Consider the following 26609-nt stretch of genomic DNA (forward strand, 5'->3'; position numbering starts at 1 on the left):
AAAATAGACTTCAAGATAAGATGGGTAAAGAGAGAAAAAGAGGGGCAGTATATAATGATCAAAGGGCCACTCCACCAACAAGACATTACACTTATACATATCTATCCACCCAACGCAGGAGCACCAAAGTATGTAAAACAACTGTTAACAAGCCTAAATAAGATATTAATAATAATACAATAATAGTAGGGGACCTCAACACTCCACTCACATCAGTGGATAGATCATCCAGACAGAACATCAACAAGGAAACAGTGGAATTACGTGAAAAGCTAGACCAGTTAGACTTAACAGACATATATAGAACACTCCCTCCAAAAATAGCAGAATTCACATTCTTCTTAAGTGTGTACAGAACATTCTCAAGGACAGACCATATCTTGGGAAACAAGGCAAGCCTCAATAAATTTAAGAAGAATGAAAGCTATCCCTCTGAGAACAGGAAGAAGACAAGGATGCCCACTATCACCACTGTTATTCTACATAGTACTGGAGGTTTTGGCCAGAGCAATTAGGCAAGAGAAAGAAAGAAAAGGAATCCAGATAGAAAGAGAAGAAGCGAAACTCTCGGTTTGCAGACCACATCATCTTATGTATAAAAAACCCTAAAGAATCCATTGGAAAACTGTTAGAAATAATTAACAACTACAGTAAAGTTGCAGGGTACAAAATCAACTTATAAAAATCAGTTTCATTTCTATACTCTAATAGCGAACTTACAGAAAGAGAACTCAAGAATACAATTCCATTTACATCTCAACAAAAAGAATAAAATATCTAGGAATAAATTTAACCAAGGAGCTGAAGGACTTGTACAATGAAAACTATAAGACATTATTGAAAGAAATAAATGATGACATAAATAGACGGAAAGAGATTCCATGCACATGGATTGGAAGAACAAACATATTTAAAATGTTCATACTACCCAAAGCAACCTGCAGATTCAATGCAATCCCAATCAGAATCCCAATGACATTCTTCACTGAAATAGAACAAAGAATCCTAAAATTCATATGGGGCAACCAAAGACTCCGAAGTGCTAAAGCAATCCTGAGAAAAAAGAACAAAGCTGGAGGCATCACACTCCCTGATTTCAAAATGTACTACAAAGTCATAGTAACCAAAACAGCATGATACTGGTACAAAAACAGGCACACAGATCAGTGGAACAGAACTGAAAACCCAAAAATAAAACTGGACATCTACACACAGCTATTCTTTGACAAAGGTGCCAAGAATATACAATGGAGAAAAGATAATCTCTTCAATAAATGATGTTGGGAAATCTGGATAACCACTTGCAAAAGAATGAAGCTAGGCCATTATCTCATGCCATATGCAAAAATAAACTCAAAATGGATAAAAGACTTGAAGATGCACTCTAAAACGACAACACTCCTGGAAGATAATATACATAGTGCACTCTGTGACGTCAAACTTAAAAGGATCTTTTCGACTACCACGTCTTCTTGGACAAGGGAAACAAAAGAAAAAATAAACAATTGGGACGTCATCAGACTAAAGAGTTTTTGCAAGGCAAAAGAAACTAGGATCAAAACAAAAAGACAACCCACCAATTGGGAGAAAGTATTTGCAAAGCATATATTTGACAAAGGGGTAATCTCCATAATATACAAGGAACTCACACAACTGAACAACAAACAAACAAACAGCCCAATCAAAAAATGGGCTGAGGATATGAACAGACATTTTTCCAAAGAAGATATACAAATGGCCAATAAACACATGAAAAGATGTTCAACAACACTAATCATCAGGGAAATGCAAATCAAAACTACCACTTAACATCCATTAAAATGGCTATAATCACTAAGACTAAAAATAGCAAATGTTGGAAAGGGTGTGGAAAGAAGGAACCCTCATACACTGCTGGTGGGAATGCTACCTGGTGCAGCTACTATGGAAAACAGTATGGAATTCCTCAAAACTCTAGAAATAGAAATACCATATGACCCAGCTATCCCACTACTGGGTATCTACCCGAACAATCTGAAATCAACAATCCAAAGTAACGTATGTACCCCTATGTTCATTGCAGCACTACTCACAATAGCGAAGACATGGAAACAATTCATGTGGCCATCAACTGATGAATGGATAAAGAAGATGTGGTACATACACACAATGGAATACTACTCAGCCATAAAAAAGACAAAATCATCCCATTTGCAACAACATGGATAGTCCTGGAGAGTATTATGCTAAGCAAAATAAACCAGACTGAGACAGACAAACACCATATGATTTCACTTATATGTGGAATGTAAACAAATACATGGACAAAGAAAACAATTCAGTGGTTGCCAGGAGAAGGGGAGTCGGGGTGGGCACACAGGAAATGAAGCGGAGCACTTTTGTGGTGGCAGACAACAAATAATGTACAACTGAAATCTCACAGTGATGTAAACTATTATGAACTCAATTTAAAAATTTAAAAAGAAAATTTAGAGATCCCATCAAGATGGTGGTGTAGGCAAACTGTGAACTCATCTCCTCCCATGAACACAACCAGGTTACAACTATTTTTGGAAAAATTACCCTGGATAGAAAATAGAAAACTGGATAAAAAGAACCCCCACAACAAGGGACAGTCCTGACTAAGGCGGAAGGGGCAGAAATTCCTTTTGGAGAGAAAAAAAGCTGCCTTCAGGAGCAGCAGAATTTCTCAGCTGGCCAGGCTGGAGTCATCCTAAGGTATGCAGCCCTCCCTGGAGAAGTGAGGTCCTGAGTGGTGGCCTGAGACTGCTATAAGCATCGTTCAGACTCAGCACAACTGAGATGAGTGTCTTACTATCTGGCTTCACTGGCTATTAACTGCAGTGGAGATACCCCCAGAAAAGCTATCGGATGAAAGTTTAAAAGACCCAGATCCTAAAGGGCCCATGCACAAACTCACCCATCTCAGCACCCTAAAACCACCAGAGGAAAGGCTGACAGTCCTTTGATGAAAAGAGACTCACCTGGTAGGCTCTGGGTGCATCTTGGCAAGAGGAGAGACCTCTCTGGAGACTGAGACTTTGGTGGTGGCCATTGTTGTGACTTAGTCCAGGTGTACTGACACAGACTCTGGCAGATACCATTGAAATACTTCCCCTGGCCTGTTAGCCCAGGGGTCTGCAACACCCACTGGAGTGCAGATTTAATCCAGTTCAGCCAGAGCAGGCAGCCCACCCTAGGGACTGACGCCACTCAACAACAAGCCCTCAGGCTACTTTTCAGCCTGCATTGACTTGATCTTCTACAGGCAGGAGAGTGTGTCCACCTCTGTGGGTCAGGGCCTATGTGAGGATCAGGTGAACTGTGGGGGGCATTGGTGGAGAGGTGGGGACCTCTGCAATAGGGTGTCAGGGTATGCTCCATGGGATTGGAAAGAGTGCACAGACCAGGACAGTGTTGATGGTGTGTGTGGTCCTGTGGGGGGTGAGGCTTATCAACACAGAAGACCTGTGCTCCACAAATAGCCATAAAAAGGATCAGCCCCACACTCCAAAGCCTGAAACACTTGAAGGCTCCCATGCCTAGGGCTAGCCCCACTCAGCTGCACTCCTAAGAGAACTGACAACAGCCTTGTAGGCCTGAGGCCTATAGCAACTGTAAGCCCCTGACCGTAGAAACCAGCTACACTGGGCACCTACCCAATTAACAGAAAAACTGCAACAGGAGTGTGCTGTTAGACCTTGCAGCCAATGGTGCTGAGGCTCCCCAAGCCAGATTTACAAACAGCTGACCAGGGAAGGAAAGACTAGACTCCCTGGGTACCTGCATTAAGAGCAAGCCTGCCACAGCCAAAGGACACAAGTAGCCCACAAAGGGGTCACTCCCACGTCATTTGGATTGGTGATGAGAGGGAAGCACACTGCTGGGCCTCAAAAGGCATCTCTTACAGAAGGCCACTTCTCCAAGATCAGGAGAGAGACCCGACTCACCTAATACATAGATATAAGCACAGAGAAAGAGGCAAAATGAGGAGACAAAGGAATACATTCCAAGCAAGAGAACAGGACAAAACCCCAGAAAAAGAACTAAATGAAACAGAAATAAGCAATCTACCTGACAAAGAGTTCAAACAAAACTCATAAGGATGCCCACAGATATTGGGAGAAGACTGGATGAACACAGTGAGCTCATCAACAAAGAACTAAAAAAAGTAAAATAGAACCAATCAGAAATGAATAATACAATACTGTAAATAAAAAAAAACACTATAAGTACTCAACAGCAGAGTAGAGGATACAGGAGAACAGATTAGTGAGCTGGACGAAAGACTAGAGGAAATCACCCAAGCTGAACAGATAAAAGAAAAAAAGAATTAAGAATGAGAACAGTCTAAGGGAACTCTGGGACAATATCAAGCATGCTAAAACTCAAATTGTAGGTGTCCCAGAAGGAGAAGAGAGACAAAGGGGCAGAAAATCTATTTGAAGAAATAAGAGTTGAAAACTTTCTTAAACCTAAGGAAGAAAACAGACATCCAAGTACAGGAAGCACAGAGAGCTCCAAACAAGATAGCCAAAAGAAGCCCATACCAAGACAAATTATAATTAAAATGTTATAAATTAAAGACAAGAGGGAATCCTAAAAGTGGCAAGAGAAAGGCAACAAGTGGCATACAAAGGAAAGCCCATAAGGCTATCAGCAGACTTCTCAGCTGAAACCCTACAGACAAGAAAATAATGGCATGACATATTTAAAGTGCTAAAAGGAGCAAACCTATAGCTAAGAATACTCTATCCATCAAGCTTGTCATTCAGAATGGAAGGAGAGATAAAGAGCTTCGTAGACAAGCAAAAGTTAAAGGAGTTTATTACCAAGAAACCAGTTCTACAAGAAATGCTGAACTTGTGGGAAAGTGATGACCACAAATAGGGATTAGGAAATTATCAAAAACAAACAAACAAACAAACAAACCAGGCCATAAAATCACTGATAAAGGTAAAAATATAGTAAAGGTAGCAGACTGACTACCTGTGAAGATAATAGTAAGGTTAAAAGACAAAAGTACTAAAATTACCTATTTCAATGATAAGAGGGTAATGAGTAGACACACACAAAACAAGAGATTAGATATGATTTCAAAAACATAAAACGTGGGAGGGGAGTGAAAAAGTAGAGCTTTTAGAAAGAAGTCAAGCTAAAGAGTCTATCAACTCAATATAGACAGTTATATACATAGACTATTATATAGGATCCTCATGGTAATCACAAATCAGAAACCTATAATAAGTAAGCAAATAAGTAAAACAAAAGAAATCAAATGTATTACTAAAGAAAGCCATCAAACCACAAGAGAAGAGAGCAAGAGAAAAAGAAAGGAACAGAAGAACCATTAAAACACCCAGAAAAAAGTAACAAAATGGCAATAAATACATATGTATCAAAAGCTACTTTAAATGTCAATGCACTCAATCCTCCAATCGAAAAGCATAGGGTGGCAAATTGGATCAAAAAACAAGCCCCATATATATGCTGCATACAAGAGACCCACTTCATACCTAAAGATACTTACAAACTGAAAGTGAAAGGATGGAAAAAGATATTCCATGCAAATGGCAAAGAAAAGAAAGTAGGGATAGCAACACTTATATCAGACAAAATAGACTTTAAGCCAAAAACTGTGAACAAGAGACAAAGAAGGGCACTACATAATGATAAAGGGAACAATCCAACAAGAAGATGCAACACTTGTAAATATCTATGCACCCAACATAGAAGTACCTAAATATATAAAGCAATTATTAATAGACATAAAAGGAGAAACAGATAGTAACACGATAATAGTAGGGGACTTTAACACTCCACTTGAACCAATGGATAGGTCATCCAAACAGAAGATCAATAAGGAAACACTGGCCTTTAATGACACATTAGACCAGATGGACTTAGTGCATGCATTCCATCCAAAAAAACAGAATACACATTCTTTTCAAATGCACATGGAACATTCTCCATGACTGATCACATATTAGGCCACAAATAAGCCTCAATAAATTTGAGAATATTGAAATAATACCCTGCATCTTTTCTGACCACAAAGGTATGAAACAGGAAGAAAATCAGAAAAACCACAAAATGTGGAGAGTAAACAAAATGCTACTGATCAATGTTTGAGTCAATGAAGAAATCAAAGGAGAAATCAAAAAATTCCTGGAGACAAATGAAAATGAAAATACAACATGCCAAAATCTGTGGGATACAGCAAAAGCGGTTCTAAGAGGGAAGTTTATAGCAATTCAATCCTACCTCAACAACCAAGAAAAATCCCAAATAAACAATCTAACAGTGCATCTAAGGGTACTGGAAAAAGAAGAACAAACAAAGCCCAAAAACAGCAAAAGAAGGAAATAATAAAAATCAGAGCAGAAGTAAATGAAATAGAGACTAAAAGAAAAAAACAGAAAAAATTAATGAAACCAAGAGCTGGTTCGTTGAAAAGATAAACAAAATTGATAAACTCTTAGCTAGATTCACCAAGAAAAAAAGAGAGAAGGCTCAAATAAATGAAATCAGAAATCAAAGAGGAGAAATTATGATGGACACTTCAGAAACACAAAAGATCATAGGAGAATACTATGAAAAGCTATATGCCAACAAATTGGAAATCTAGAAGAAATGGATAAATTCTTAGAATCATACAACCTTCCAAAACTGGACCAAGAAGTAGAGAATTTGAATAGACCACTCACCAGAAAGAAGATCGAAACAGCAGTCAAAAACCTCCCAAAAAATAAAAGTCAAGGACCAGATGGCTTCCCTGGTGAATTCTACCAAACATTCAAAGAAGACTTAATACCTATCCTTCTCAAACTCTTCCAAAAAATTGAAGAGGAAGGGAGGCTTCCTAACTCATTCCACAAAGCTAACATCATCCTGATACCAAAACCAGACAAGGATAACGCAACAATAGAAAATCACAGGCCAATATCATTGATGAATATCGATGCAAAAATCCTCAACAAAATACTAGTAAATCAAATACAACAATACATTAAAAAGATCATACATCATGATCAAGGGGGTTTCATTCCAGGGATGCAGGGATGATTCATCATCCGTAAATCTATCAACATGATACACCACATTAACAAAAGGAAGAACAAAAATCACATGATCATCTCAATAGATGCAGAGAAAGCATTCAACAAGATACAGCATCCATTTATGATAAAAACTCTAAATAAAATGGGTATAGAAGGAAAATACCTCAATATAATAAAGGCTGTATGTGACAAACCCACAGCACATATCATTCTCAATGGAGAAAAACTGAAAGCTATCCCTCTAAGAACAGGAACCAGACAAGGATGTCCACTGTCACCACTCTTATTTAACATAATATTGGAAGTCCTAGCCAAAGCAATCAAGGAAGAAAAAGAAATAAAAGGGATCCACATTGGAAAAGAAGAAGTGAAATTGTCACTCTTTGCAGACAGCAAGATTTTATATATAGAAAACCCTAAAGGATCCACTAAAAAACTTTTAGAAATGATAAATGAATACAGTCAAGTCACAGGATACAAAATCAACATACAAAAATCGGTTGTGTTTCTATACACTAACAACGAAGCAGCAGAAAGAGAAATTAAGAATACAATCCCATTTATAATTGCAACAAAAAAGAATAAAACACCTAGGAATAAAATTAACCCAAGAATTGAAAGATCTGTACACTGAAAACTATAAAACATTGTTGACAGAATCAAAGAAGACACAAGGAAATAGATATTCCGTGCTCTTGGATTGGGAGACATAACATAGTTAAAATGTCCATAGTTCCTAAAGCAATCTATAGATTCAACGCAATCCCTATGAAAGTTCCAACAACATTTTTCACAGAAATACAACAAAGAATCCTAAAATTTATATGGAACAACAAAAGACCCCGAATAGCCAAAGGAGTCCTGAGAAAAAAGAACAAAGCTGGAGGTATCACACTTCCTGATTTCAAAATATACTACAAAGCCATAGTAACCAAACAGCATTGGTACTCGCACAAAAGCAGACACACAGATCAGTGGAACAGAATTGAATGAACCTACACATTTATGGACAGCTAATGTTCAACAAGGGAGACAAGAGCATACAATGGAGAAGGGAGAGTCTCTTCAATAAATGGTGTTGGGAAAACTGGACAGCCACAGGCAAAAGAATGAAAGGAGTCCATTATCTTACACCATGCACAAAAATCAACTCAAAATGGATTAAAGACTTGGAATGTAAGACCCAAAACTATGAAACTTCTAGAAGAAAACCTAGGCAGTACACTCTTTGACGTCAGTCTGAGCAGCGTTATTTTCAACTGCCATGTCTGACCGGGCAAGAGAAACAAAACAAAAAATGAACAAATGGGACTACATCAAACTAAAAAGCTTCTGCACAGAAAAGGAAATCATCAACAAAATGAAAAGACAACCTAACAACTGGGAGAAGATATTTGCTAGCCATATATCAGATAAGGGGTTAATATCCAAAATATACAAAGAACTCATACATCTCAACAACAAACAAAACCAACAGCCTAATTAAAAGATGGGCAAAAGATCCGTACAGAGATTTCTCCAAAGAAGATATACCAATGGCCAACAGGCATATGAAAAGATGGTCAACATCATCAGCTATCAGGGAAATGCAAATCAAAACTACAACAAGATATCAGCTCACTCTAGTCAAAATGGCTATAATTAACAAGACAGAAAACAACAGTGTTGGAGAGGATGTGGAGAGAAGGGAACCCTCATACACTGCTGGTGGGAGTGCAAACTGGTGCGGCCACTATGGAAAGCAGTATGGAGTATCATCAGAAAATTAATAGATCTACCATGCGATCCAGCTATCCCACTGCTGGGTATTTATCCAAAGAAGCTGAAAACACTAATGCATAAAGATACTTGTACCCCTATGTTCATTGCAGCATTATTCAAAACAGCCAAGACTTGGAAGCAACCTAGGTGCCCATCAAGGGACGAATGGATAAAGAAGATATGGTATATATACACAATAGAATACTACTCAGCCATAAGAAATGATGAAATCCAGACATTTTTTACCACGTGGATGAACCTTGAGGGTATTATGCTAAGTGAAATAAGTCAGAGGGAGAAAGTCAAATACCATATGATCTCACTCAGAAGTAGAAGATAAAAACAAGGACAAACAAAGACATAGCAACAGAGATTGGATTGGTGGTTACCACGGGGGAAGGGGGAAGGAGGGAGGGCAAAATGAGAGATTAGGCTCACATGTGAGGTGATGGACTATAATCAGTTTTTGGGTGGGGAACATGATGTAATCTACACAGAATTCGAAATATATTACAATGTACATCTGAAAGCTATATAATGTTATAATCCAATGTTATTGCAATAAAAAAAGAAAATTTAAACGCTTTAAAGGTACATGTATATCTGAAAATTAAAATCATACTCTTTTAGGAGATTTTATTTTCAAATGTGCCCTGCATACAATAACAGGATGCAGATAATATACCTTTTAAAACCCTTATACAAAATTATCTGTAGTATAGTTAACAACACCTCTACAAAGCACAGAATTGGTAAATTCTGGAATTTCTTTTGCCTGAAGACAAAAAAATGCCCAGATTATTCAATTAATTCAGTTTTAAAATTCACTTATGGGGGCTGACTCCATAGCCAAGTGGTTGTGCACTCTGCTTCTGTGGCCCAGCGGTCCACCAGTTTGGATCCTGGGTACAGTCTTAGCATGGCTCATCAAGCCATGTTGTGGTGGTGTCCCACATCGAAGAATTAGAATGACTTACAACTAGGACATACAACTATGTACTGGGGCTTTGGGGAGGGAAAAAAGAAAAAGAAGAAGATTGGCAATAGATGTTAGCTCAGGGCCAATCTCCCTCACCAAAAAGGATACTTTAAAAAAAAAATCACTTATGGGGCTGGCCCAGTGGTGCAGTGGTTAAGTTCGCATGTTCTACTTTGGCTGCCTGGGGTTCACCGGTTCAGATCCTGGGTGCGGACATGGCACTGCTTGGCAAACCATGCTGTGGTAGGCATCCCACATATAAAGTAGAGGAGGATTGGCAGCAGATGTTAACTCAGGGCTAATCTTCCTCAAAAAAAAAATCACTTATGTTGAATTGTTGAGTTCTGTGGACTAAATTATCTAGATCTTTTTCTTCTCAACTAAAGCAACCACCAACTTCCCTCAGTATAAATATTAGAAACCATTTTAAATGTATTTTTAACATGACTGAGAGTTATTTTGCATATGTTGCCAAATACCCAGGAATTTCCACATAGCTAGGCAATTGATGCTATTCTTAAAAAAGAAGCCAAGTGATTTTATATTTCAAATATGCTCGTATTAGGGTTCTTCAGAGAAAGAGAACAAGACGTAGAAGAGGAAGAAAGAGAGAGTGAGGAGAGATTTTAAGTATTTGGCTTACATGGTTTTGGAGGTTAGCAAGTCCAAAATATGTAGGGCAAGCTGGCAGGATGGAGATTCAAGTAAGAATTGCTGTTGCAGTCTTGATTCCAAAGACTGGAAAATCAGGTAGAATTTCTATGATGCTACCCGAAGGCAGAATTCCTTCTTCTTCAGGAAATCTCAGTCTTTGCTACTAAGGCCTTAAAGTGATTAGATGTGGCCCACTCACATTATGGAGGACCGTCTGCTTTACCTAAGTCAACTGATTGTAAATGTTAATCACATCTGCAAAATACCTTTACAGCATTACCCAGACTAGTGTTTGACCAAACACTAGCCAACATAGTCTAGCCACATTGACACATAATGTGTCACTATAGCCTCGCCATAATGACATATAAAATTAACAATCATACTGCTATTTGGCATCATGTATTTGGAGTCACTATCTCTTTAGTGAGCTATTGTTATTTAACTATTCCATTGTTAAAATTTGAATTCATAATTACTCTTTAACTTGCAATTTAAAATAGGCTAAAGTTAGGGGCCGGCCTGGTGGCACAGTGGTTAAGTTTGCACATTCTGCTTTGGTGGCCTGGGGTTTGCCGGTTCAGATCCTGGGTGCAGACCTACACATTGCTTGTCAAGCCATGCTGTGACAGGCATCCCACATATAAAGTAGAGGAAGATGGGCACGGATGTTAGCTTAGGGCAAATCTTCCTCAAAATAAATAAATAAATAAAATAAAATAGGCTAAAGGTAAACTGATATTTACATAGTATACTTTTCAATCTGTTGTATTGTTTATTATTGTGTTGTCTTCATGGGTTTTTAATTAAGAATTAAAATATCCTCTGATTTTTAATGTAATTACTCCATTACTTCTTCAGGCTCCTATTCATCCAAGGACATATGACTCCTTAAATCAGAAAACTGAAATTCTACAGACCACATTAAAAAATGAATTTTTACAGAATTATCTTCTCAGATTTTAAAGAAATATTTGTCAAAGAGTATGAAATTGGCACTGCTCTGGGAACTTGCAAGTAGTGGCAGTCCTCAGAAAATAAGGTCACCATTTGCAGTGTTCTCCACGTACACTGAAGCTGTGAGCAGAGCGTGGGCAGGTGGAGCACCTCTGCCTTCCTAGTGGGGTTTCCCTTCATCAGCAAGAGTAGAAAATTCTGGGTCAAGAGGATGTCTTTTCTATTTCTTGTGATCATAACCACAGACTTGACAGGACATCTTGGGAGGCCTGGCATCACTTGCCATTCTTTGACTCTGAGCACATCTTCTTCTTAATATCAACCTTGTTTCACCCAGTTTGGAATTTCTAGACAGACAGCTCTGGGCTTGGCCTTTTCAAATTCCTGACGACAGTTAACTCAGGCTTTGAGGAGTGCATTTTTCTGGGTGTCCACTTGTCCTACGAGGCTTTGTCTGAAGTTCCAAGAAATTGACTAATCGCTTGGCAGTACAGGGATCAGAATTGTCAGTCTTAGCCGGGCCAGGTTAATCCCATTCTTAGCCCTTGGGAAGGATGGTGAAGAGATGGTTTAAACAGTAGTTTCTCTAACTTTTTGATTATGTATCTCTATCACTAAGGAAATATTGTAGTGACCAACAGTCCTGGTTTGCCTGGGACTAAAGGGTTTCCCAAGACAGGGGAAAGCACACTAAACCCAGGGCATTCCCTAACAAACCAGAAAGTTGGTGACCCTAAGCTTCAACCAAAAGTAAATATGTACCATTTAATTACATGTATTATGTGTATTTTTATAATAGAGCAATATATGTTTAAAATACAAAATTGAACCTGAAAAGGATGACATAAAAATGAATGGAAAAATAAGTGCTAAAGAGATGTTTAGGTCAGAAAGACAAGAATCAAACAATTGATATTGTTTGTCTATAATTAATCTGCAATATCCTTTCAGCTATTTTTGCAAGACATATGACCAATTTCTGATGTTTGGCTTAGTGAAAACTAGGTAACATAATCTGTAATTAAATCTACCTGGGCTCACATACCGGAGCAAAGGAAAGAAACAAATCCTATAACCAACAATTCCCATTTTCCCTCAGCCAAGCTACATACCACCTGCCAATGCCCCCTAGTCAAAAACTACCAGGAACCCACTGAGTTGCACACATTGGATTCGCTCCTCCTAGCTAGTGAAAACACACGGGTTATCATTATAGTAATTCAACAAATATGTATTAAGAATGCATAATATATCTGGCAAAATGCTGTGCTGAAAACTTATTTTAGTCCTTGTCCATATGAGTGAGATGAGACAGCATTTATCAATAGCATTAATTCAATAACAGTAATACCTAGCACAAAATAATATTTACAATGTGCCAAGCACTACGTGCTCCACGTGTAATAATTTATACAATCCCTTCAATAATTCTCAGGTAGATGCTATTAATTTTCATTTCTTGAACTACTAGTAGATGTAAACACATTTTCATAAACTGCATTCAGATTTATACATTTTTTTGAGAGTTATTAAAATAATCTAGGAGAATGCTGTCCTTTGGTGGGAGGATTCCTAGGAGTTATTGCATGCATATAACCATACCAAATAAATACTGAACTCAAGAATACAGGAATAACGTAATTTTAGGAGTCAAAATTTCATATAAATATTCACAGATTTATACTTGATTTTACGGCATTGACTTTTGGATGAGGCACACTGTAATTTAGTTCCTGAGACCCAAACTTATCCTGGAATGTGGATATACACAGTCCACTTACCTATAAGGAAAGAATAGACGCAGCATCATGAAGATATCCACTGCACTGTTTTTGGCTCTATTTTTTCTTTTTGGTCCACTGCCTGTTTATCTCCTTCATTTTAATAGTGCTGTTCATTTTCTCAGAAATTTTAAATGATTCTTAAATGTGCTTTAACAGCACATCGGTGATTTTAATCCTTTGACATTTATCTAACAAATATCTTTTTTGGTTGTCCTCTATTTACATTTTGATGAAGTAAAGTCCATCTTCCCACTTTTGAATGTTGGATTTTATTTGAAGAATCATGTTGATTTTCTCTTGTAACAGTTCTTGTGCATCATTATTATAATTTGAATTTTTCATTAGAGAGAAGATCAATCAAGTGAGGACTGATAAAATGTGAAAAAAGAGAGTCAATAAAGTCAAAACAATATATCTCTCCAATAGCATCTATACAGAGAACAAAATGACACCTATCACTATCTTTAGCCTTATTCCGTGACCATTCTCCTTAAGTGTACTTCCTTAAAATTTCAAGCATAGTGCGCAGAAACTGAAAACTTAAGGAAGCCCAAAATCATCTGAGATAAACAAGAGGCCTAAAATCTCTTCCTAAAATTGCCTTTATTTGCTAAGTGAAAGCAGTATCTCAGACACAACAACAGAAAAGTAAATGGGTATTCAAAAGTACATCGGCAGCAGAACTTGAGTGAAATAATTTAGTAACGTTGTAGTTTTCACATTGCTTGTAAAGAGAGAGAGGATTCTGTTAATTTCCTCTAACAATTCCAATGCCTTCAAGAAAGTTAACATGCTAAATCATTTCATCGCTTTCAAAACGAAGAAAGTGAAAACTTCTTTGAGGGCTAGCTGAATAGCCTCAAATTTCAAAGTTCAAAAAGTCACACCCTACAAAAACTTATGAGAAAACTACATACCTTTTGGTACTGATGTACAATCTGTGATTTAATACATAATATGTTAAACAATGATTAAATAATCCCTAAGTATTACATGTCTCTTTAAAAGTTTTGAAAAAGTATATTTTAGAAATGTAATGCATTTAAAATATTTTTTGTATGAAATCTGTGATGTGGCCCATTCATTGACAGATCTGAAAGGCTGAATGTTTGCAGAACACTGTCAGCAAACCCAGCCTCTTTCTACACAAACCAAATGAGATGCTTTCATGTGCGCTTCCTCTGTACTCCTATGTTAGTCACCTGGGCTTGAAAATAGCTCTACTGCTCATTGGATGGGTGACTTTAGACAACTTACTGGACTTCTTCTCAATTTTTTCATCGGTAAAATGGAGATAATAAAAATAATAATATCTGTTTCTTAAGGTTTTTAATCAATTAAATGAATTGATATTTTCCAAGCATTTAAAATAGTATCAGATAGTTCTGGAAACAGTGGTGATGATTATACAACACTGTGAATGTAATTGCCACTGAATTTTACACTAAAAATGGATACAATGGCAAATTTTATGTTCTGTATATTTTACCACAATTTTAAAAAATCAAAAAATAAAAATAAAACAGCTCCTGACACATAGTAAGGATTTTTGAAATAAATTAAAAATAGCATTTACTACTCTGTATTGTAATTGTTTGATGATCTGTCTATATCACCTTTAACTAAAGGCTTCGTGTGGATATACCACATACCTAGCTTGTTCAGCATTTGTAGCTCTATCACCTAGCATGGGCTCTGACACATAGGAGGTCCTAAAGAAACACTTATTAAATTAATGAGTGAGGTGTCTACCAATGGAATGGGCTGCCTAAGAGATGGTGTCTTCCCTGTTAGCGTAATTATTTAAGCAGAGGGTATGATGATCACCTATCAATGATGTATCAGAAAATATGTCTAATACATAGATGGGATGAGTAAAAGTGTCTAAAATTTCTTCCTACTCTAAGATTGCATTTATTCTATTTATCTTGTGCAATAATATAACAATTTTCATGGTCTTAACAACAGTATCAACGTCATAAAGGAACTCTTTCACTTGCCACCTTTACCCCTACAATACCTTCTGTTCCTATTAAAACACTTTTAGCTTTCTGGGATCTCCTGGCATATGACATGCTTTTTCCTCACTTAGAATGGGCTCTTTCACCTATGTGCTTCACCTTCTTGATGTCTCATTCTCCACAAAGTCTTTCCTGGTTCTCAAAAACGGTGTTAGTTGCCCCATACATGCCACAATAGTATTTTGGCTTTGTATTTATCACATGGTATAGAAGTTACCAATTTCCTAGTTCTCTAAACTGTAAGCTACTCAGGAGCAGGGTCTGTGTCTTGTCTACTAGTCTTTCTCAACCACCTAACACATTGCCTGGTAATAAATATTTATTAAAAGAATAAAGGCATCAATGAAACCATCTTATGAGGTCTACTGCTTTCACTTGTGTACAACATAGATAATTTTTAAAAGCACATTTCTTTTTAGGTATTTTTGGCCAACCAGCTGCAGTGCTTTCTTTCTGGCAAAATTAGGTCCCAGTGTCGGTGATTTTGAATATCTCCTTAATACTACGGAGCACAGTATGTTATATGCAAATGTGTACCCCCAAATATGTACGTGCTTTTATTTTGAATCTAGAATTTATATTCTTCAAAGCAAGTTTTCTTAAGCAAAATATGTGGCAGTAAAGAGACCAGGCCAAAATCTGCTAAGACTCCAGACATTTTTGTCTGAAAAAGAGAAATAAAAACAAAAACACGCATTCTTACCTACTGTGAAAACAATTTGTCAGAGAAGATGAATATCGTTATTCCAGGCTGTCTATACAGCGCTGGTGAGAGAACAGAAATATTTTAACCTTATGAGAATTTGATGATCCCTAGTCTAGCCCCTAAATGCTGAGCTTCCCACTCTTCCATTTATTTTGTGGTTTCCCACTGAGAGAAAAATTTCAATGAGGAATTCCACCTAAAAGAGGATATTCTTTTGTCCACGAGGAAAGTAAAGGGCGCGTCCTGCATTAACTTTCCAACTCAACAGGTAAGGATGAAAAGAAAAATTAATTGAATTTTCATCAGTATCACAGAAGAATGATCATTTCCCCTTGCATAATTAGAAGCTTCCTCAGACATGCTAACTATTCAGCAAGTGGCATTTACCGTACAGATGTCTCATGATTTATTAATGACATCATGTGGTGTCAGAAATCAACTCTGGATAATACCTGCCTACATGAGCTCAGGGAAGAGCGTGCCCTCATCTAACTCAAGCTTCCCTGGTTAGGTCGCAGACAGGGACGACGAGCCCTCTGCAGCTGCATCCCCGGCCTCCCCGCACGCTCCCCGCCCCCCGGGGAGGCGGGGCCGGCCCCTCAAGGCCCGCGGACTGGCAGCCCCCCGGGGCGGGGCGGCGCGTGCGCACTGGTCTCTCCGCGGCTGGTGGACCATGGAGGCCCCGAGGCCCTTCGCTTCTGCTGGGGGCGTCCGCTTCGTCCCCGTGACGCGAGGGGCGGTTTGGAAGCTGTGGCTCTGGGAGCTCTGGCTGCTCCTGCTGGGGGCCGGTTTGAACGCGAACTTTTTGCCCGACGAGGAGGACGTCAGCTTCATCAATGAGTACGTGAACCTGCACAACGAGCTCCGCGGCAGCGTCGAGCCCAGCGGCGCGAACCTGCGCTTCATGGTGAGGCCCTGGCCGCGGGCGGCGGGAGGCGCGGCCCACCCCGCGGCTCGGCGCGTTGGCGGGGGGCCTGGCAGCGGGGCGCTGGCCGGGGGCGGGCTCGAAGGGGCGTCGTCCCACGAAAGGGCGGTGTAAGGCACACTCCCGAAATCAAAGCGAACATCTCAAGAGGACGCTGCCCGCTCAACAAAACGGCATCCCTGGGCTTGGATTAGGGAGAGGCAGGTGAGCTCTCAGCTGGTGCGAGTGAAAGATCAGATCCAGGCTTTATTTAAAATTTTGATTTTTTTTCATCCTGGGTACTTTCACATTAGTTTTTAAGTCTTGTTCACCTTGATTACCGAGTTTTCCGTGTCCACGCGCGGTTTTGCTCGGGGGCGTGTCCCGGCCGCCGCGCCCCGGTCCGGCCCTGAGTCTGCGTCCCTTGCACTGTCGTTCATGCTTCTTTCCCGTTTCCCCCATTTCTGCTTAACGTCTCGTCAGCTGTTCTCTTGTTGCTGTGGAGTCTTCGTAGTTGTCATTAAAAATGATGGCAAAATTTATTGAGTAATAACTATCCTCTTATCAGGCAGCAAGGAGCTTCCAGTTTACATGATAAATGATTTTGCGAGGACTCCCTAGACATAGTTCCTTAGGACAAATTCCAGAAATGGGGTAAAGAAAGGGTATAATATTTTTTTATTTATATGATACATAGCAATTGCTATTCTAAAGGGCTGTGCCAAAGTAAGCAAATAGTAAACCAAGAAGTCATAAAATGGTACTTCATTTTATTGGTAACTTTAAAATGTTATTTTGATTGGACATGTTTTAGTTCTTTCTTGTTCATTTTCTTTACGTTTCCTATTGTCAGCATTTCCTCTCCTGTTTATATATTTTCTTATAGAAATATACTAGCGTTTAGTACTACTTGCTGAAGATAGGTTTTTCCACGCCAGTTTTTATCTTTTGTATTTAATCATAGAATTTGAGGCTAGATTTGAGAGTTTTAACTCTGTATTTCCCACCCTTTGTGACTAATTCTGTTTCTTGCAAGTTTGAAGATTAGCCTTCTTCCTGATAATAATAAATACATAATACTTTTTAATACAACTTTTTATAAGTTTTGTATTTCTAATCTCTAAAAATTATGTTTCAAACATAAAGTATAGAGAATAGTATAGCAGAAACCTGTTTACCCACAATATGTATCTTAATACATGGACGCTTTTAAAGCAGTAGTGTTTTGGGTACATCTTAAAGCCCCACCCTAAAGTTTATACTCCTCTTCTTCCTAAAAGTTGGTGTGTATTTTTCCCATGGATTTTACTAGCACATAAATAGTGACTAAATAGCATAGTCTACGATAATAGTATGATCTACTTAGAACTTTTCCTTGACAGGTTTGGAAATCATACATTTTATTTTTGTTGGTTATTCTTTTTAATATGTATACAAAGTCCAAAGTTAATCAACATCTATAACCTCCTTCCCAATATTAAAAAGATCTTACAACACAAATTCTGAATGTCTCCTGCCCATGTCCATGCTGTTGGTGTCATCTAGTATTTTTGTTCTACCTTGTTTTTAAACTCAAAAAAATTTATTTTGAGGCCTGCCTGGTGGTGCAGTGGTTAAGTTCCCACGTTTCACTTCGGTGGCCTGGGGTTTGCCCATTCGGATCCTGGGCGCGGACATGGCACTGCTTGTCAAGCCATGTTGTGGCAGGTGTCCCACATGTAAAGTATAGGAAGATGGGCACGGATGTTAACTCAGGGCCAGTCTTCCTCAGCAAAAAGAGGAAGATTGGTGGCAGATGTTAACTCAGGAGTAATCTTCCTCAAAAATAATTATTTTTATTGTAAAATATGCATAACATAATATTTACCATTTTAACCATCTTTAAGTGTACAATTCTATGGCATTAAATAGTCTCACATCATTGTGCAGGCATCACCAGCCTCCATGTCCAGAACATTTTCATCTTCCCCAACTGAAGCTCTACCCTTACACGCTAAGTCCCCATTCGCTTCTCCTCGCAGGCCCTGTCAGCCACCGTTCTGCTGTCTGTCTCTATGAGGTTGACTACTCAAGGTACTTCATATAGGAATCATAAGTATTTCTCTTTGTGACTGGCTTATTTCACTTAGCATATTGTCTTCAAGTTTCATCCGTGTTGTAGCGTGTGTCAGAATTTCCATCCTGTTTAAGGCATTATTTAAGGATTTAAGGACTAAGGCTTTGTTTAAGGATGATTAGTCATATTGAGCACCTTTTCGTGTACTGGTTGGCTAAAACTACAAAATTCTTAGAAGAGTACACGGGGAAAAGCTTCATGTCATTGAATATGGCAACAGTTCTTTTATGTGTTACCAAAAGCTCAAGCAACAAGATAAAACATAAATAAATTAGACTTCATCAAAATTAAAAACTTGTGCATCAAAGGACATTATCAACAGAATGAAAAGGGAGCCTATGGAATGGGAGAAAACATTTGCAAATCATATATCTGATAAGGCATTAATATCCAGAATAATAAAGATTTTCTTCAACTCAGCTAACAAAACTAACAACCTGATCAAAAACTGGGTAAAGGAGAGAGGTGACATCAGTGAAATGGTGGAGTGAGCTGACCCAGGAATCTCTCCCCTCCAAACTACAAGCAAAAAATGAACAACTGAATTTCAATCAATAATTTTAAAAATACAGAGATCGTCAGAAACCCACAGCAGCTAAACGATGGAGGGCACAGGCTGGCGCTGCCTTCGGAGGAGTTGGAACGGGGTAGGAGAGAACTTCGCTCCGTCCCCTAGAGACTGGGATTGCTGCCGCGGGTGAGGGAAGGAGCAGGGGAGGGGCCGTGCATCTGGGGATCGTCCAGGACTTCCACCGTCCATGCAGCAGAAACCCACTAACGGGGGAAAGCTTTTGTGTGCGGGGACCCCATGCAGCCAGGGCCCCGGGAGATCAGAGAGCCAGAGCTGATTGGAATCCAGATTGGTGCACGAGAGAAAGTGCCCCTCCTCCCCCAACCCATGGTGCACGCCACCATTGCGGCTGAAGGCGGAAGGCACAGAACGCATGGCTCTCGACCCCCATCTAGTGGCAACAGGCTGTAACTGCAACCGAATACTACCATCATGTGCAAAAACCACTCCTCTACCATTCAGCAATTTATAAAAGCTCCAGACCAGAAGGAAAACAATAAAAACACAGAATTAAGTCCTGAGGACTTGGAAATAGGTAAACTAGGTGAAAATAAGTTCAGAGTAGCTATTATCAAAATACTCAATGAGGTAAAGGGAAATATAGAGAAACAAGTCAACGAGTGCTGGAGTTACTTCACAAAAGAGATTGAAACTATAAAGAAGAATAAATCAGAAATACTAAAGATGAAAAATACAATGGATCAGGTAAATCAGAATACAGATTCCCTGAATGCTCATGTAGACACCATAGAGGAGAAAATTAGCATAATTGAAGATAGACAGGCTGAATGGCTCCAGACAGAGGAAGAAAGAGAACTAAGAATTAATAAGAATGAGAAAAATCTCCAAGAGATAGTGGATTCAAAGAGGAGAACCAATTTAAGAATCATCAGAATTCCTGAGGGCATGGAAAAGGAAAATGGAACAGAAGGAGTCCTCAAAGAAATAATTGAAGAAAATTTCCCAAATCTAGGGATTGAGGGAGAAATGTGTGTGGAGGAAGCTTTCAGATCTCCTAGATTTGTCAATGTCAAGAGACGTACTGCAAGGCATATAGTAGTAAAAATGGCAAAAATGAATGGCAAAGAAAGAATACTCAGGGCAGCAAGGCAGAAGAAAATAACCTACAAAGGAACTCCTATCAGACTTTCAGCAAATTTCTGAACAGAAACCTTACCAGCTAGGAGAGAATGGAATGACATATTCAAAACTTTGAAGGATGAAAAGCTACAGCCAAGAATACTCTATCCAGCAAAAATATCCTTCAGATATGAGGGAGAAGTTAAATCTTTTCCAGACAAACAAAAGCTAAGGGACTTTGTATCCAAAACACCTCCACTACAAGAAATCCCCAAGAAGTCTCTCATACCTGAAAAAAGAAAAAAAGGGAGAAAGGGGTCACAAATCACAGAGTAGGGAGACAAATAGATAGAATCAGAATAGGATAGCAAATGTTCAACTATAGCATTAGGATAAAGGGAAGGAAACTACCAAAGCAAAGACGATCTTATCACTCTAACCACAAACTCACAACACGAATTGGAATAAGAGATAAAAATAATAATTTAGGAGAGGAAGAGGAAAGGGTCTAAATCAGTCTAGGCCAAGTAAGTAAGAGACCACCAGAAAATGGACTATATTATACACAGGATTCTGAATACAAACTTCAGGGTTGCCACTAAACTAAAAAACATAACAGAGACACAAAACATAAATAAGGAAAAATCTAGGAAACCCAGCATAAGAAATTGCAGAAGTCAATGGGTAGGCTAAAACACAGAGGATGAGGAAAAAAGGTAACGCAGGAAAACCGGATAACGAGCAACAGAATGACAGCATTAAGCCCTCGTGCATCAATACTCACCCTCAATGTAAACGGATTGAACTCCACAATAAAAGGACACAGAGTGGCAAAATGGATTAAAGAACAAGATCCAACAATTTGTTGCCTCCAGGAAACACACCTCAGCTCCAAGCACAAACACAGGCTCAGAGTGAAGGGGTGGAAGACAATAGTCCAAGCTAATAGCAAACAAAAGAAACCAGGTGTAGCAATACTCATATCAGACAAAACAGATTTCAAAATAAGGCAGGTAAAGAGAGACACAGAGGGACATTATATAATGATCAAAGGGTTATTTCATCAAGAAGAAATAACACTTAAAAATATCTATGCACCCAACACAGGAGCACCAAAGTTCATAAAGCAACTATTAATAAACCTAAAAGAAGATACTAAAATAACACAATAATAGTAGGGGACCTCAACACCCCACTCACATCTATGGACAGATCATCCGGACAGAAAATCAACAAGGAAACAGTGGAGCTAAATGAAAAGCTAAAACAATTGGACTTAATAGACATATATGGAACACTTCATCCAAAAACAGGAGAATACACATTCTTCTCAAGTGCGCATGGAACATTCTCAAGGATACACCATGTGTTGGGAAACAAGGCAAGCATCTACAAATTTAAAATAATTGAAATAATAACAAGCATCTTATCCGATCATAATGCTATAAAGCTAGAAATTAATTACAAGGACAAAGCTGAGAAATGCATAAGGATGTGGAGACTAAACAATACGCTATTGAACAAGCAATGGACCATTGAAGAAATTAAAGAAGAAATAAAAAAATACCTGGAGACAAATGAAAATGATAGCATGCCATATCAACTCATATGAGATACAGCAAAAGCTGTATTAAGAGGTAAATTAATCGCAATACAGGTACATCTTAACAAACAAGAAAAATCCCAAATAAGCAACCTTAAATTACATCTAATTGAATTAGAGAAAGAAGAACTAACAAAGCCCAAAGTCAGCAGAAGGAGACAAATAATAAAAATCAGAGCAGAAATAAATGCTATTGAAACAAAAAAAGGCAGTAGAAAGGAACAATGAAACAGAGAGCTGGTTGTTTGAGAAGATAAATAAAATTGACAAACCACTAGCCAGACTTACAAAGAAAAAAAGGGAGAAAGCTCAAATAAACAAAATCAGAAATAAAGGAGGAGAAGTAACAATAGACTCCACAGAAATATGATGGATTATAAGAGAATACTACAGAAAACTCTATGCCAACAAAATGGATAACCTAGAGGAAATGGATAAATTCTTGGACTCCTACAATCTCCCAAAGCTCACTCAAGAAGAGACAGACAATTTGAACAGACCAATCACAAGGAAAGAGATTGAAACAGCAATCAAAAGCATCCCAAAGAATAAAACCCCAGGACCAGATGGCATTCCTGGGGAATGCTACCAAACTTTCAGAAAGGATTTAATACCTGTCCTTTCCAAGCTATTCCAAAAAATTAGGGTTGATGGAACACTGCCTAACACATTCTACAAGGCCAACATCATGCTGATACCAAAGCCTGACAAGGACAGCACGAAAAAAGAGAACTACAGGCCAATATCACTGGTGAACATAGATGCAAAAATTCTCAACAAAATTTTGGCAACCCAAATTCAACAATTCATCAAAAGGATCATACATCATGATCAAGTGGGATTCATACCAGGGGCACAGGGATGGTTCAACATCCGCAAATCAATCAACGTGATACACCACATCAACAAACTGAGGAATAAAAACCACATCATCATCTCAGTAGATGCAGAGAAGGCATTTGACAAGATCCAACAGCCATTTATGATAAAAACTCTGAAAAAAATGGGCACAGAAGGGAACTACCTCAACAAAATAAAGGCCATATATGACAAACCCACAGCCAACATCATACTCAGTGGGCAAAAACTGAGCACCATTCCCCTGAAGACAGGAACGAGACAAGGATGCCCTCTATCACCACTCTTATTTAACATAATACTGGAGGTCCTGGCCAGAGCAATTAAGCAAGAAAAAGGATTAAAAGGAATCCAGATAGGGAGGGAAGAAGTGAAACTCTTGCTGTTTGCAGATGACGTGATCCTATATATAGAAAACTCCAAAGAATCCATTGGAAAACTCTTAGAAGTAATCAACAACTACAGCAAAGTTGCAGGGTATAAAATCAACTTGCATAAATCAATAGCATTTCTATACCCTAGTAACGAACTAACAGAAAAAGAACACAAGAAGACAATACCATTCACAACTGCAACAAAAAGAATAAAATACCTTGGGGTGAATTTAACTAAGGAAGTGAAAGACCTATACAATGAAAATTACTAGTCTTTTCTGAAAGAAATGGATGACGACATAAAGAGATGGAAAGACATCCCATGTACATGGATTGGAAGAATAAGCATAGTTAAGATGTTCATTCTACCTAAAGCAATCTAGAGATTCAATGCTATCCCAATCAGAATCCCAAGGACATTCTTTACAGAATTAGAACAAAGAGTCCTAAAATTCATATGGGGCAACAAAAGACCCCGAATTGCTAAAGCAATCCTGAGAAAAAAGAACAAAACTGGAGGCATCACAATCCCTGACTTCAAAACATACTACAAAGCTACAGTAATCAAAACAGCATGGTACTGGTACAAAAACAGGTGCACAGATCAATGGAACAGAATTGAAAGCCCAGAAATGAAACCACACATGTATGCACAGCTAATCTTCAACAAAGGAGCTGAGGGCCTACAGTGGAGAAAAGAAAGTCTTTTCAACAAATGGTGCTGGTAAAACTGGAAAGCCACATGTAAAAGAATGAAAATTGACCTTTCTTTCTCACCATCCACCAAAATAAACTCAAAATGGATCAAAGACCTAAAGGAAAGACCTGAAACCATAAGGCTTCTAAAAGAAAGTGTAGGCAGTACACTCTTTGACATCAGTATTAAAAGGATCTTTTCGGACACCGTGTCTTCCCAGAAAAGGGAAACAATAGAAAGAATAAACAAATGGGACTTCATCAGACTAAAAAACTTCTTCAAGGCAAATGAAAACAGGATTGAAACAAAAAAACAACCCACTAACTGGGGAAAAAATATTTGCAAGTCATACCTCCAACAAAGGCTTAATATCCATAATATATAAAGAACTCACACAACTCAACAACAAAAAATCAAACAACCCGATCAAAAAATGGGCAGAAGACACGAACAGACATTTCTCCAAAGAAGATATATGGATGGCCAATAGGCACGTGAAAAGATGTTCATCGTCGCTGATCACCAGGGAAATGCAAATCAAAACTACACTAAGATATCACCTTACACCCATTAGAATGACAAAAATATCTAAAACTAATAGTAACAAATGTTGGAGAGGTTGTGGAGAAAAAGGAACTCTCATAGACTGATGATGGGAATGCAAACTGGTGTAGCCACTATGGAAAACAGTATGGAGATTCCTCAAAAAATTAAAAATAGAACTACCATACGACCCAGCTATCCTACTACTTGGTATCTATCCAAAGAGCTTGAAGTCAGCAATTCCAAAAGTCCTATGCACCCCAATGTTCATTGCAGCATTATTTACAATAGCCAAGACGTGGAAGCAACCTAAGTGCCTATCAACAGATGATTGGATAAAGAAGATGTGGTATATATATATATAATGGAATACTACTCAGCTGTAAAAAAGAACAAAATCATCCCATTTGCAACAACATGCATGGACCTTGAGGGAATTATGTTAAGTGAAATAAGCCAGATAGAGGAGGACAATCTCTGTATGACTCCACTCATATGAGGAATTTAAACATGTAGACAAAGAGGACAGATTAGTGGCTACCAGGGGAAAGGTGGGGTGGGGGGTGGGTGCAAAGTATGAAGGGGTGCAACTACAACATGACTGACAAACAATAATGTACAACTGAAATTTCACATGATTGTAACTTACCATTATCTCAATAAAAAATTAAAAAAAAACAGTATGGGGATTCCTCAAAAAATTAATAGAACTGCCATATGATCCAGCTATTCCACTGCTGGGTATTTATCCCAAGAACATGAAAACACAAATGCGTAAAGATACATGCATCACTCTGTTCATCCCAGCGTTATTCACAATAGCCAAGACTTGGCAGCAACATAGGTGTCCATCAAGGCATAAATGGATAAAGAAGATGTGGTATATGCACAATGGAATACTACTCAGCCACAGGAAATGACGAAATCTGGCCATTTGTGAAAACATGGATGAACCTTGAGGGTGTTATGCAAGTGAAATAAGTCAGAGGGAGAAAGTCAAGTACTGTATGATCTCACTCACTAAGTAGAAGATAAAAACGATGACAAAGAAACACATAGAAACAGAGACTGAATTAGTGGTTACCAGAGGGGTTGGGTGGAGGGAAGAGGGCAAAATGGTGTGTGGCACATGTGTGTGGTGATGTATTGTGATTAGTCTTTGGGTGGTGAACATGATGTAATCTCCACAGGAATCTAAATATAATGATGTACAACTGAAATTTATATGATGTTATAAACCAGTGTTACCACAATAAAGTAATAATAATAAAAAAATGGGTAAAGGACTTGAATAGACATTTCTCAAAAGAAGATATACAGTGGCCAATAAGCACCTGAAGAGATGCTCAACATAACTAATCATTAGGAAAATGCTAATCAAGACCATAATGACATACCACTTCACACCCATTAAGATGGCTATATCAAAAAGCAGAAAATAATGTGTTGGGGATGTGGAGAGATTGAAACACTTGTGCCTTGCTGGTGGGAACGTAAAATGGTGCAGATACTGAAAAACAGAATGGCAGTTCTTCAAAAAATTATAGAATTTCCATTTGTTCCAGCAATTCCTGTTCTGGGTATTTACGTGATAGAAGTGAGAACAGAGAATCCAACAGCTATGTGTACACACACCCATGTTCACTGCAGCATTATTCATAATAGCCAAGACATGGAAACAACCTGTTTCCATCAACAGATGAAGGGATAAAGAAGATGTAGCGTATATGTACAATGGAATAGTATTCAGCCATGAGAAAGAAGGAAATCCTGCCATTTGTGACAACTTGGATGGGGTTTGAGAGCATTCTGCTGATTGAAATGTCAGGCAGAAAAAGACAAATACTGCATAGTCTAATTTATATGGGAAATACAAAAAAGAAGTCAAACTCATAGGAGCAGAGAATAGAAAAGTGCTTGTCAGGGGCTAGAGAGTGGGG

General features: G+C 38.4%; 1 protein-coding gene across 1 annotated transcript in view; it reads left to right on the plus strand.

Annotated features, from left to right (window-relative positions):
• Positions 1-16554: 16554 nt before the first annotated feature.
• The window catches only part of GLIPR1L2 (GLIPR1 like 2), a 39841-nt gene continuing 29786 nt past the window's right edge, over positions 16555-26609 (plus strand). The window contains exon 1 of the mRNA XM_070599975.1: positions 16555-16830. Coding sequence (XP_070456076.1) covers positions 16597-16830 — 234 coding nt within the window. The 5' untranslated portion in view covers positions 16555-16596. The remainder of the gene's footprint in view (positions 16831-26609) is intronic.

This window comes from Equus przewalskii, chromosome 29, assembly GCF_037783145.1.
Source record: "Equus przewalskii isolate Varuska chromosome 29, EquPr2, whole genome shotgun sequence".
In the NCBI taxonomy this organism is placed as follows: domain Eukaryota; kingdom Metazoa; phylum Chordata; class Mammalia; order Perissodactyla; family Equidae; genus Equus; species Equus przewalskii.